The 15,033-nt window shown below is 39.9% G+C and overlaps 1 protein-coding gene across 2 annotated transcripts in view; it reads left to right on the top strand.

Annotated features, from left to right (window-relative positions):
- LOC136883294 (Golgi resident protein GCP60) overlaps positions 1-15,033 on the top strand; it is a 130,130-nt gene that overhangs the window by 95,874 nt on the left and 19,223 nt on the right. For both annotated transcript variants that reach the window (XM_067155529.2, XM_067155528.2), the window contains exon 5: positions 12,326-12,413. In XM_067155529.2, the coding sequence (XP_067011630.1) occupies positions 12,326-12,413 (88 nt within the window). The remainder of the gene's footprint in view (positions 1-12,325; positions 12,414-15,033) is intronic.

Below are 15,033 nucleotides of genomic sequence, written 5' to 3'. Positions count from 1 at the left end.
GTGTTCAATGTATTAGTTGTTTTAAGATCTTTATATCTTGCCCTACTTTACTATTTGGCTGATGATGACACTTGTAATGTGTCGAAACCAGTCCCAATAAACAAGTTGCGACTTCTTTTTAGTTCAACTTACAACGGAGTATTGAAAGGTGGATCCTTCTAATATTGTACATCTTCTGATTAAGAAAATAATTGTAAATTTTAGGAATAAAGAATATATTCTCATACTTTATATTTTATTTACCTAAAATTCGTAGCTCATATCCCTAGGATGTTTTCAACATTGAGTTGCTTGCCTGAAGGGCTAGAACTGTGGATATTTGTTTCATCTGCCACTGTGATGTAGCATTTAACTCAAGAGCTTGAAATGACCTGCATTCACATTTGGAAAATTTAGGTTAAAATCTTACACAGGACCAGCCAGAAGGTTTCTGTGATTTCTGCCTTCTTCTCTGGCAAGTGGTAGGATGGTACCATATATATTGGGCATGGCTACTTCCATCCCAATGCTAGTTCACATCTGCACATTATAATAGGTCCAGTTCAATGGCTAAATGATTGGCATGTTGACCTTTGGTCCAGTGGGTCCTGAGTTTGATTCCCAGCTGCTTTGGGGATTTTAACCTTCATTGACTAATTCCTCTGGCTCTGGGATTGGAGGTGTGTGTGCAGTCTTTAACATTAAAATTCATCATTGATAGGTCCCCATCCTCCTCCCCCCCCGTGGGTGGAGGCAGTAGTTCAACACGCACGGTATCCCCTACCCATCACAAGGGGCGACTAAAAGGGGCCCCAGGGGCTCTGAACTTGGGAGCGTGGTTTGGCGACTACTGGGATCTTATGTGAGTCCTGGCATTGCTTCCACTTACTTACGCCGGGCTCCTCACTAAAATCTGTCCTATCTGACCTTCCTTGGTCTACTCTTCATCTTTTCCAACCCCAACGGTACTAGGTATCAAGGCCTAGGGAGTCTTTCATTTTCACGCCCTTCGTGGCCCTTGTCTTTCTTTGGCGGATACCTTCACTTTTCGAAGTGTCAGATTCCTTCCATTAGTGTTATGGAGGATGGTTGCGTAGGTGTACTTCCTCTTAGTCACCACCACAACCACCACTAGTCATCACAGGCACATTGTGATCATTTCAAAATACCCCCACCAGGACTCTCTGGAGGCCATATGTGGTAATTACATAATCATAGCAGTCAGTATAGGTTATTTGATAGATTTTGATGGCATATAGTATTCAGAGGTATTGATGAAGAAATTGGAGTTTGGGAAGTTCCTGTTCTTTACCAGCTTCTGAGCTAATTTTTTCTTCCCTGGATCAATCAGGAGGAAAGGTATCAACACTCTCTGACCAATCTTCATTCTTGAGGTGGGAAATGGAGGGAGAGAAGAAAGCTGGGTAAAGACAAAAGGATAAAGAAGGCAAAAGACTAGGAACACAGGACATATACACAAGAATAAAATAAACTCAGTGGGTAATAGAAAGGAACAAGCAAGAGACAAATCAAGTCATTCCCATGATTTGTTTACTGGTTGTTTGTTAAAAATATCTTGGGCTGTGGCTTGAACTGCTGATCCAACTGGGTTAAAGGAAGGAAGTTTGGTTTGGCATGAAAAGACAGGAACTAAGCTATAGTGACTGTGTGTGTACACAGGTATTCATATGTAGATACTCTGGTGCATCAGTTGACTTTAAATTGACAGATCCTAGTCCAGAAGTGAGCCTTTCTCTCTGTAACATTCACATCTCTGGCTTATAACCTTGGCAGTGTTATGAATATAATTTTTGATCCTTTAATAGGGGTGATTGGACATTTGCCTCTGAAACTTCAGTTAAAGATCCATGTCCAGAATACAGAACATGTAAAAATATGCTTACCTTGGTCAGAAGTTCACTGCATCCATCTAGAAATGGCAACAGATGAAACCTGAATTTTAGGTACACTAACTGTTTGCCCATTGTTATGGTTTTTAGTGGATGAATCAAGTGGAAGTTCAGTAAATACCTCTCTTAGCAGACTGACCCCCAATGGAGGTGAGCTGCACGGTACCATTTTAACCATGTACCAGCCCTCCTACCATTCTTAAGTTTCTGGCAGTACCAGGAATTGAACTCAGACCCCTGAGGACGGTAGCTAATAGTGCTAACTGTTATGCTACCGAGGTGGAGATTAAAACAATGACACGTTAACTTGCTGAGAAATTGGTGTAGTCATAAAGAAGGCTATTTAATTGGTCTGTGGGCGTTGAAGGCTTGTGTAAATATTGGCTACTGTGTTAGCAGCTATTGCCAGTCATGACCAGCTTCAGACAATGGAACAAGCGTTACACCATCCTGCATACTGATTACAGTACTTGAAGGTCTCTGTCATGAACCCTCTTCTGATTTTCAATGAACTTGCTGTTCCAAGAATTCTTTTTGTGTATAATGTTACACGAGGCAAATGCCACACGTAGAGAGAAATTCTTATGTACATTATGAGAGTTTAGGAATTAAGGACAACTGACCTGTATCCTGTTTTCATACCTTGCAGAGGAGCGTTGTTACAGTATCTTATTAACCCTTAGACTTGTTATTACCTTGTGTTATAGAAGTATGTTGTTCGTTTAAACTACTCTCTGACTGTTGAGGCGCTGGTCTTCCGACCCTAGCATGGCAGGTTCGATTCTGGCTCAGTCCGGTAGTATTTGAAGGTGCTCAAATATGTCAGCCTCGTGTTGGTAGATTTACTGGCGCGTAAAGAACTCCTGTGGGACTAAATTCTGGCACTCAGCATCCCCAAAAAACGTAAAAATAGTTTGTGGTACATAAAGACAATAACATTATTTATTAAACTACTCCCTATAACACCAGCTTAATCTCTTGCATTAAATTTACACTCATTCATATGTTTCAGTCCTTTCATTTTTTATGTTTTATGCCTGTAACTTTTTCATGGCCTACTTCCCAATTTATTGGGGTTGGCACTCAGTGGGGTTTTTGGCCTAGTTTTATGGCTCGATGCCCTTCCTGACACTTTCCTATGTGGAGGAATGTATTGATTATTGCAGGTTTCTGTTGTGGTTAGTAGTGTCGTGTGTTGTTTGTAGATGAAGAGAAATGTGTTAAGACAAACCGGCCAGTCCCTGGGCCAGAGGAACTGAGCCCATCCAGTTTAAATCCTTGGCCCAACCAGGAATGAAACCTGGGGCCCCCTGAACTGAAGACCAGCATGCTGACAATACAGCCAAGGAGCTGGATGTTTTATACCTATCAGTGGGTAATACATGGCTGCTTCATCTCCATCCTAGCCCTTGTTCCTTTCATTTGGTGTTGGCTCCCTTTCAATTCCTTCTGTCCCTGGTTATTAAATTTAGTTGGGCTTTCTGCAGGCGTTAACGAACATCATATTTGGTGGGTCTTTCTCAGCCTCGGTCAAGTTCTTATTGCCATTACTGTCCAAATTACTGTATATCCCCCTGTGGGTAAGGGTGGTAGAATAACACCTGTGGTTTCTCCTGCTTGTCTTAAGAGGAGACTAAAAGGGGCCCCAGGGGCTCTTAACTTGGGAGCGTGGGTTGGTGACCACGGGGCCCTCAGCTGAGTCCTGGCATTGTTTCCACTTACTTGTGTCAGGCTCCTCACTTTCATCTGTCTGACCTTCCTTAGTCAACCCTTGTTCTTTTCTGACCACAACGATATTACAACACTCGAGGTTTAGGAAGTATTTCATTTTCATGCCCTTTGTGGCCCATATCTTTGTTCATCAGTGATGGACCTGACTTAGAATCTGTCACAAATGTGGTTGTTTCTCACTTTGTCCAATAGAGTGACTCCACCGACCCACCTTGCAACATATAACTTATCCGCATGTTGCCTTTCTTGAAGGTTAAAACTTCACACCTTACAATATGGCTGATCTTGTTGCTGTGTTATAGACTTTACCCTTTGTTCTGATGAGAGGCTTAGTAGTGATTACCGTTTTAATGGGGAAGTACAACTAATAACCATCTACTCTTAATTTTGATCAGAAGAGAAAAAGAAGCCTGACTCCTCGAAGAATGAAGGTATTGGCAAAAGGGTGGGGGGGAAGGTTTTAAAGACCAGATATTACAGACTTGCTAGGTTTCACTGAGCTGATAGCATCCGAAGAGAACAATAGTCAACCAAGGGGAAACATAAGGTTATGCAGTTATAGGGATCCACAAAAACCAATGACAGCACCAAAATGAGGCATACTAGGCAAGATGAGGAGCGACATTGTTCGTAATTTATACTTCATTTCCTCTCATTTCACCTAGTTATTGCATTGTGATACATTATCCATATAAATGGTCAGCTGTGCAGAGGGGTGTTGTAATAACAAAAAAAGGAATGGACTTTCAGAATGCAGATGGGATTTCCCCTCCTCCCACAGGGAATAGTTTGATAACAAGAAGGTCTGTTTGATTTAGACTGCCATATTTTAAGCTTGTGTGGAACATATGTTGTGCTGTTCATCTGCTGTCTTATCTAAGTGTATGGTAATTGATCTGACATCTCCAAGGCAACAGCTAATGCAGTGTTCTCTGAGAAGAGCAGTGTTTAGCATGCTACTGGTATGTACTTCGGGCTTTTGAAGTACACATTAAATGATGGCTGGAAGTTTTATGTATATCATTCATTTTAATTATTGACCAAGGCTAGGAACAGTGACTGTTTCTTATATTAATTACTTCTTCTTTCACTTTTATGACTGGATAAGATGTCTTAAACCAGTCCATTATCCAAGTCTCATCGAAAGGACTGTTTGGGCCTTGCGGCCCTCCCAGTACATTTTCATGTATTTCAGTCTTTGTACCCTTTCTGGTCTTGAAAATATTCATGCTTCACTCACAAGAAAGAAACAAAACTTCATAACAAAGAAAGTAATATACTGCGTACTGTGTTGACACCATCCAGGCAAGTAATGCACTAATATAAATTTTTTTGTCTTGACATCAAATAGTAGCAACATAGTCTTAACTGTGATTGGTGCTCCTAGTAACAAATCTGGTATTCCAAATGAAATGCTGTAGGTGAAATGTTTATGCCATGTGGATACCAGCATTCTTTGCATGCCAATGTGACATGATGACCTGTGGACATTCTTACCTTCAAAATCCCAATAATAATAATTTATTAAAGGCGTTGTTGTCAGGATATGGAAGTTAGACCAGCCATACCACGTCACGAAGGACACGTACAATGAAAGGTCGCGTATAGGAGCAAAGTTCAGGCACTAAAACACAGTTGTTAAAATGGAGGGATTATATGCATCAGAAACCTTGACCATGAGTAGACAGGTGCAAATCAGTCAACTGGGAAAAAGGGAGTGCAATATGTTGAGGAAGATCTCAGGTAACAGATGGGTTGATGGGCAGGTACAATTGAGATCTAATGAAGACATGTACCGAAAGGTGGAACCATTGACAACAATGGTGAAGAAGAAGAAGAAGAAGAAGAAGAAGAAGAAGAAGAAGAAGAAGACGAAGTAGTAGAAGAAGAAGAAACTGTATGGATGCATTTTCATGATGTCAGATGACTAAAAGAAGAATGTATAATTTTCATCAGAGCAAAGTCAACAAGGGCGAGGTGGTTCCAGGAATGTGTAAATAATCTGAGACAGATTATCCTAGGGCGTAAAATTGACAGGGTTAAATTTAGACAGATGGTTAAAAGGTACCAAGGTTTTAAGAAGGAATCAAAACCCAAAAAAACAGATAGGACCTCTACCCAATAAGCGCAAGAAGGCACTGGTTGATGAGCTCAAGAAATACTGGGAGGATGTCAAAACCAGAATAATAAGAAGAAATGATATAGAAAGTGGTTAATGTCACATAGTCCATAGAGGCTCAACTCGATAATTATAAGCTACACATTTCATTTTTGTTCCGTATTGAAGGGCAGTTATAAGAAATAAATTGACCTTTTCAATATAATAATTGTATTAAAAAGCTGGATACAATAATTGCATTGAAAATTGCATTGTCAATTTATTTCTGAACTCGATACACAAAGAATCTTAATTATACCTTGGCTACTGAGCTGAAGTGGTGCGATCTAAGCACCCTGCCTACCAATTTTGACATTCTGATTATGCTGCTGTCTAACAACAAAAGTGGAGTTATTCTGGAATGGGTACTGTGGCTGAGTTCATTTAATTTTGTCAGGTGACTTGTGAGTGTGCCACCAGAGATCTTTAACATGTCAGCAACAATGGAATGGAATGCAATGCTAAGATTTTAAACTGCCCTTCAAAAGTTGACTGCTTCAGCGTGGATCATGAGTTGGACACCTGTCTACTGAGGTAGCTAAAATTTCACTGTAATGTGTTTGGTAAGAAGGGAAAGGGAACAGATTCCGTAGTTGCAAAATTTGATAAACATGAACATGACTGGAATGTGCTGTATTTGGCAGAGTCAGCACAGTTTACAAGAAGGGATTAGGCAAGCTCAGGATCCAAGGCAGTTAGGGTAACTATTTGTTACACTTCTTGTATCTTGAATATTTCTACTCGCCAGGCACATTATAACCTTATCAGGGATTGAATCAGCAATTGTAGGCTAACTTATAAACCCCACAGCATCTTGAACTTGAATTCTGTGAGTACTGGTGCAGCCTTAGTTCACCAATAATTTGCATGATCTTTGGTTATAGTTTGTTAAACCTGAGCATTAGTAACCGTCTTTTGAGCATTATGTTTAGCTCCATAAATATCAAACAGTCGATCAATGTTTCTTAACACAGTTGACCTTGCTGGACTCCATTACAAGGAGCTTGCAATAAAACATTAGTTTTATAGCCCTTGTGATTGCTTAAGCAGCAGCAGAGTTCCATAATTACACTGAACAGATTGCTCCTTTGATATCACAAGTTAATACTGGAGTTGTAATACTTTGAACAAAGCAGAAATCTGTCTTGCTTCTGGTCAAGTTATCCACAACCTTCACCAAGGAAGAGTCAAGTTGTCTGTCAATACTGGTGAGGTTCATCTATGGTCTCTACATAGCTTTGTGAGATTTTGTTTAAGGGTACCTGGACAGCAAGCCTGTACGTTTTAAGGCCCATTTTGTAGGATTATATCTAAGAAATTACCAAGCTTTGTTCTTCTTTTAATATCAACTAGGGCAAAATGCTTAATATGAACTGTCTGGTTTTCTTAGTTCGTCAGCAGGGATGCAGATAACAACAAATCACTTTTATAAATTCAAATTTCTGCCATAACTTTAATATTTTCCTTGAAAATTATACCTAAAGTCTCATTTCTATACAATTCTGTACAAACAAGTTAATAAGACTAGTACTAACAAATACTTGTGAGTGTATCCTAATTAAACTTGGCTCTTAAAAAGAAAATATTTTCCCCCTAAAAAATTTGGATGTGGTTACTTACATTTTTTTTGGAAAAGTATACAATACAGTAATTATTGTTACTTGTAATTTGACTGATGGTTAGGCAGTGAATATCCTCTACCACTCCTTGAGTGAGTTTGAGCACATTCCTAAATTTATCTATCTTTTAAAAATTATTTTGAATTTGTATATGTTGAATCCTGTATGCAAAGGCTGGTTGGATCTCTTAACAGATCTTCCAACACAAAATTATTTTTTAAATTTATGTTTGAAATTCTACTACTACAGACATTGATGAGGAAAAAACTCATCTCTTTGAAGACTGTATTGTGCAAATTATTCTTTAGTGTTTATATGTTTGTCCTGTCTCATCTTCCTATTGCTTCCTATTGCTAACCGCTCTACCCCACCAAGTGCCGAGGTTACGGATAGTGGAAGCCTTTACCTTCTACCCCTCCCAGGGCCTTCATGGCTTCTACGGAAATGACTTTGCCTGTAACAATCCGATAAACAGACACAAATTAAGCTGAACCCAAAATAGGTCATCATGTGTCCTATTTATTTTAAAAAAACCAAGGAGCCGGTAATTTTAAGAAATAACAGATTGAAGGGCGATTTGATGTATATTGGTGTTTTGCTTGCAAAAACCATTGTGTGATAATGTTGTGGGAGAAAGTTGATGTGCAGCACACACATCATTAAGAGCAAGAATTCTTTGAAATTCCGTCTGTTAGGTCATCTGCCCAGAGGCTTGTTGAATCCTCAAATAGCACTACCAATGATTATGTGGTTTTAGAGAACTGAAAACACCAGTGCCAGCACCAAACTGAGGCATAATAAGCAAGATGAGGAGCAAGGTAGTTCACCATTGCTTTTTTCTCTGGATCAGAAAGTGCTATTGCAGCACGAGTGACCTGTGAGCAACACCTTTCATAACACTCAGACACGCTGGTTGTGCTCAGCACCACCCATACCCCAGCAGCTTCCATATTGTCACAGCCATGGATGAGACTGGGACTTCAGTGGAAGCTACACTTTTCACTGGCCTGTGCCAAGAGACGGAAGCAAAAATACTGCATCCATCAAGAAATGACAGCAGGTAGTCATTGAAATTACTCACACAATGTTGAACGTTTGATGACAGATTTTTACTGCCCAAAGTTCCAAGCTGAAATATTTCACACTAGCTATATCACCCAGCACTGCCCGGGCACTTTATTATTGTTTACCTTTAGCTATTTTGTTACCCGTGAATTATGTGTGAAGCGAATTTTTGTAGATCTTGTTATTGTGACGTTAAGTGATACTTCACCCCCTTCTCGCCCCCGCCCAGACGGCTGCGCACACACACACACACATCCATAATCTGGGCCATTTTGGACTTTTATCACCCCTTCTCACCTCACCCCCTTCCCCATGCGGATGGTGGCTGAACTTGGACTTAAACGATATGCGGAGTGTCACTGTACCTCAGCGACCCCGAAACCTATGGATTCAACAATATTTTAGATTATATGCCACCCCCTCCCCACCTCCACCTATAGCAGTGCTTTTTTCCAGACTGTCATATGTGTAGCAGAATCTCTCCTTGGTATAGCCTACATTTACGCATGCACCTATTTCGAACTACAGGCCTGTATTCTGCTGTAGAATCATTGACCTGACATTGCCAAGGTTATGCCTGTAGGGCCTTGCCAAGCATCGTGAGGCTTAAAATGAGCTTTGTCTCGTCCTTGTGTGACAAGTTTGATATTTCGTCTATATTGGCTTATAATGACATTTATAGGCAAATTTTTTATACATTGGGTTACATTATTTCAATTTTTGTAGGGATCTCTAATTGTTTTGAAAATAAAATACAGCCTTTGTTACTCACCGGTAACGTAGTTTTCTATAGGTGAAAGAATTTTTAAAATTGGCTCAGTAGTTTTTGAGTTCATCAATTACAAACATACAAACATACAGATATTTTTCTCAAATATTAGTATAGATAGCAGTTTCTGTGGGTGCAGTGATTGTATATAGATAGGTACCACACCATATCTCTTTTCTGTAGAGACTTGTTTATAAACAAGTTATCTGTCTACTTGCAATGTATTTATGTATTGATTGTTTGTGGTAATTGTAAGCATGCTGGTACCTGTTGTCAACAGGCAGGTGCTCTCTGGCCTTGACATAACATTCACTCCTTTATCTCCTCTTGTCTGGTCTTACACAAGTATTTCAGCTTGGATGTTTTTAACTTGACTTTTGAAGTGCGTTCTACCAACTTCTCTGTTATTTATCCTGTGTTGTCTGTTACTGTCCCATGTAATACTGCACTGTTTTAAGATTATAACTTTCCTCTGGCTGATCTTTCTTGTTTATTATTGAGAAAAAAAAAGCCCATAGTACAGCAGTGCATTGCCAACGTGACTACTGGCCAGTTACATGACCTGCAGATACTGGAGTGCCACGTGGTCAGTGTGTCAACATTACCACCCCTAATGGATGGGAGTGGTGTGCCCTGCCTTAAAAGGGAGCCAGGGGCGAGTTGGCAGCCACTATTCTCCTAGCTGAGTTTGGCATTGTTTCCACTTACTTATGCTAGTCTCCTGACGTTTATTTTCCTATCTGACCTCCCTTGTTCCCTTCCATTCACAACGGTTTTAGGTTTACGAGGCCTAGGGAGTCTTCCGTGGCCCTTCCCTTTCTTTTGTTGACCCCTTCGTTCTTCAAAGATTTGGACCTCTTTTTCCTTTTTCCGTCTCTATCATTGAAAGGATAGTGTAAAACAAGAGCTAAAAGGTTTCCACCTATTCAGTACTATTTATTCTTCAAGTGGTAGTATTTTAAGTGTTTCACCTGGTCTTATGTGAAGTGCATTCTTCAAAATGGAAGAAAACTTTGAGAACTTGCAACAACACATGCTTGTTTCATAAATTTTATCTATCTGCAATTCGTGCCTTGCCTTAACATTATTGATTTTGACTGATAATGGTCTCTAGCAAGACTGAAACTAGTTTCATCAAATAGATGTAACTTTTTTCAAGATTACAATAAATAGTATTGAATAGGTGGAAACCTTTTAGCTCTTGTTTTACCGGGCGAGTTGGCCGTGCGCGTAGAGGCGCGCGGCTGTGAGCTTGCATCCGGGAGATAGTAGGTTCGAATCCCACTATCGGCAGCCCTGAAAATGGTTTTCCGTGGTTTCCCATTTTCACACCAGGCAAATGCTGGGGCTGTACCTTAATTAAGGCCACGGCCGCTTCCTTCCAACTCCTAGGCCTTTCCTATCCCATCGTCGCCATAAGACCTATCTGTGTCGGTGCGACGTAAAGCCCCTAGCAAAAAAAAAAAAAAAAAAAAAAAAAAAAAAAAAAAAAAAAAAAGCTCTTGTTTTACGTTATATTACATTTCAATATGGATTAATATGAATGAAATTTATCACCTATGATCAGTGAAAGGATAATTGCACAGTTGTACTTCCTCTTAAAACAGTGATCACCACCAGGTATTACTTGCCTTTCTTGACTGGGGTCCGCTGCCTCTCGTATCAAACAGCTTCTCAGTACGTCGCATCAGGCTGTGTTGAACCCTGCTCCAGCCCTCATTCCAGAATTGAAACCCTTGGACTGGCTTGGAATCGAACCTGAGTCTCCGGGTAAGAGGCAGGCATGCTACCCCTACATCACAAAGCTGGCTGTTATTAAGATAAGGACATAATCAGTTTTTTAAGTCAGAGATCAAGAGAAACCATGTGACGGAGTACCAAGCAAAATAGATGTTTCACTGAGCAAGTTGGCTACACAGTTTGTGATACGAAGCTGTGAGTTTTCATTCGGTAGATGGTGGGTGTGAATCCATGGTCAATAATCTTGACCATAATGGCCAGTATTGAGTCTGTATTGACTTAATTACGGGTAATAGATAGATGGATAATCCACCTAATCATTACTCTGTATTAAAAATTTATTTACATTTCACATTTTAAAATACTGTATATAGTACATGTTTCGAGAAATATGTTAATTCTCTTCTTCAGCTAAATAGGTTAAAATTCATATATTACATGAAAACCTAATGAAACAGGGGACCCCCACTAAGAAAACTAAAACTGTGACATGTACAATATGACATATTAAAAATTGATGAATAGTAGCACGGAAGTAAAGTCCATCTTGTCATCTCCATATAAACACGACATTAGGGGGATGTCTATGCAGATAAAATGTTCAGCACTGTTGCAATATGACGTCAATGTGTCTTTGTTAATCCATTACTCCCTTATCAAAATCAAATGGGATCATGTTAAAAATACCATAAAATGGTGTATAACCAAGTTATCAAGCCGATCCCCTCGGGTAATAGATGCTTATGTTGCCGGATTAAAATGAACCTTGCATAGTCGATATTATAAAACAATTGGATGTGCAAGGCTGACATGTGACTGTCTGAGGGTTATAGAGGCATCAAATTCATACTTGACTAGGCAGATTATCCTTCTCTCTATTTACTGTAATCCCATTGTCGGCAGCGCTGGAGATGGTTTGGGTTGGTTTCTCATTTCGCACCAGGCTGCACCTTAATTCAGGCCACAGTCGCTTGCTTCCCCTGTTCCATCCCTTCATCACCATAAGAGATGTCTATGTCCATGTGACATAAAACTGATAGCAGAAAAAAAAAAAAAAAAAGCCATGGCAGATTCCATCTTAGTACTACTCTTTCCTATCCCATTGTTGCTAGAAATATTTCTGAGTTAGTCCAACATGCAAAAGTATACATTGGTTCTTGTAGGATTTTTCCACCTACCGTGCTCATTCATGACTTTATCTCTGCAAAGGAATATCATTGCTCCCATCAGCATTCAAGTCTATTGCCAAGAGTTTATCAATCTCATTAGAAATTTTAATTATATTTGTACAGTTGTGAAATATAGTTGTGCGGATCAAAGTAGTAACATTTGTCTTTTTTTCTTTTCTTAACAGGCGGCAGGTGCAAGAAGCGTTAAACCAGCAGACTTACCACCAGTTCAAATCCTATGCAGAGCAGCAGTACCCTGGGAACCCAGAACAGGTGTGATTTTATTTCATTTTAGACCTTCAATGTTGAAGGAATGTTCTGTAAGTGATTGTTGCCTCTTTTATGTTCTTGCCACATTTCAAAGGGGGAGAGTGTCACCCAGGGCTGCTATAGTCGAGGGTTTATGCAGGTATATGCCCTCTGGTGAACTCCACTCATTAGACTATGCCTTCTGATTTCTTGCATGTACTTTCTATTGTGGTTCTTTTCTTTCTAATTTTGCCATTCTGTCAATGTTTTTTGACTCTCCAGCTTCGCTTGTAATCCTGAACGTCGAAGGTTCATCTTGATGAATAACATTATCAGCCATTGCTTATTTAACGTCATCGCTGTTTATTGCATATGTCTCCACCCTTGTGTTCATACATTCAAATGCGTCGCCACTTGAACGATTTAAGCCTGAGGAATTCGTCGCTGCAAAACCACCGCATACCGAGCTCGATAGCTGCAGTCGCTTATGTGTGGCCAGTATCCAGTATTCGGGTGATAGTGGGTTCGAACCCCACTGTTGGCAGCCCTGAAGATGGTTTTCCATGGTTTCCCATTTTTACACCAGGCAAATGCTGGGGCTGTACATTAAGGCCATGGCCGCTTCCTTCCCAACCCTAGCCCATTCCTGTCCCATCGTCGCCATAAGACCTATCTGTGTCGGTGCAACGTAAAGCCAAGAGCAAAACAAAAAAAAACCCACCATACTGCAACATACATCTATTCAAGAGTTTGCCCAGTGTAAAGTGTGATCGCAAATGAAAAGAGGCACCTTGGATTGTTTTTTAATAAATAGGTGGAAGTAGGTCCAGGAGGTCCAGTAGAAAACTACTGTGTAAGAAAATTAAGATTTTCAAACTATTGCATTCAAATATGGATTTCTTTTGTGTCATAATAAAATGTCTTCTATATGCCTGATTTATGCCAAATTGAGGAAGTTTGTTGTAACTAGCTGTAACCTACTAATTTTAAACATCATGGTGGTCTTACATCTGGGATTGGTCATACCCTGTCTTAGTTTATACCCTGTGAGAATTTTGAGACTACATCGCTCGCGTCACCGTGGTGATATCAAGTAGTGAATACTTCAAAATAAACTTAAATATTGTATTTGAGTGGTCTGCCTCTTCAATACATAATATATTTATTTTGATCTAGAACATGTTTCTTCCCCTAAGGGACATAATCAGCTGGAATATTTCACAAAATACATCAGATATAAAATCACATTAACCCCTTAACTGAGCATTAATTTTCCATGTGTTGCATAATTTTTTTTTACATCAGATAATTTTTCATCACTAACAAAATGTTCAAATATTGTCAATGGTTTGCGATTATCCCCAAAGTTAGCATGAATCCCACTATTGCTGTTAAAATCGAATCTGTTGCGTTGCCTTCCTAACGTAACCCAGTCAGTCTAAACATATTAAATTTCTTCACATTCGTGCCTGTCACCGTGGAATTCATCACTCTGTTTGGAAGAATAATTGTCACTTTGGTCTTCACTTTCATCACAAAGCAAGAGCATTCGCTCAATATCACTGCGAAATTACTTTGTTTACGCTCGGGGGTTATAGGGCGGAAGCCATACTGCTTCAACTGCTGACCACACAGAAAACGTGTGCACGGCCACATGATTTCAACACGGAATACGATATTCCGTGGAAATAAAATGTAGTACTTTGTTACAGAATAAGGCCGATAGACGTTAGAAGTATCTATAAATTTCTGACGCTGATAAGCGGTTGACACAATCTTTTATAAACACATGAACTTGGGTGACTCTTATAAGCAGTTCACGCAACTTGCAAATAATTAGCTTGACGCTTATAAGCGGTTGACACTGGGAAAGGGTTAATAGATTGGTAAGACAATGAGTTAAAATATACTATCATATACAAGGACATTTAAAATAATATAGTGGATGGTTGCCTAGTTGTACTTCTTCGTAACATGTTCCTTGCAGTTCGGGTCACCATGTGTCCTGAAGAATGTTACTCTTATCCGTTGGTGCAAACTTCCCAAAATTGCGGAGTAAGTACCTATGTCCTAGTTACAAATTTCCAATAGCTAATGGCAACATAGTGTTCCCATTGATGTAAAGGATCAAGGTATACTGCTAATTTTGATCGGCCCACCTGTGACCCAAAGGAATTTTTTTTGCATCTTCCATTCATATTGCTTCGGGCCACCCTGTGTTCAGATTGTTGTTTAACCTATATTTTTATGTGGGAATCACTTGCATGGTTACGGTGAATGAAGCCTACAATGTTGCTGCCAATATTGTTGTTTAATATGAGCAGTACCACCCTTCTGACATTTTGTATAACCTATTCCTTTCTGTACCGGGCGAGTTGGCCGTGCGTGTAGAGGCGCGGCTGTGAGCTTGCATCCGGGAGATAGTAGGTTCGAATCCCACTATCGGCAGCTCTGAAAATGGTTTTCCGTGGTTTCCCATTTTCACACCAGGCAAATGCTGGGGCTGTACCTTAATTAAGGCCACGGCCGCTTCCTTCCAACTCTTAGACCTTTCCTATCCCATCGTCGTCATAACACCTATCTGTGTCGGTGCGACGTAAAGCCCCTAGCAAAAAAAAAAAAAAAAAAAAAAAATTCCTTTCTG

The sequence above is a fragment of the Anabrus simplex genome, chromosome 11, assembly GCF_040414725.1.
Source record: "Anabrus simplex isolate iqAnaSimp1 chromosome 11, ASM4041472v1, whole genome shotgun sequence".
NCBI lineage: Eukaryota > Metazoa > Arthropoda > Insecta > Orthoptera > Tettigoniidae > Anabrus > Anabrus simplex.
This window is presented reverse-complemented; position numbering and strand designations above follow the sequence as displayed.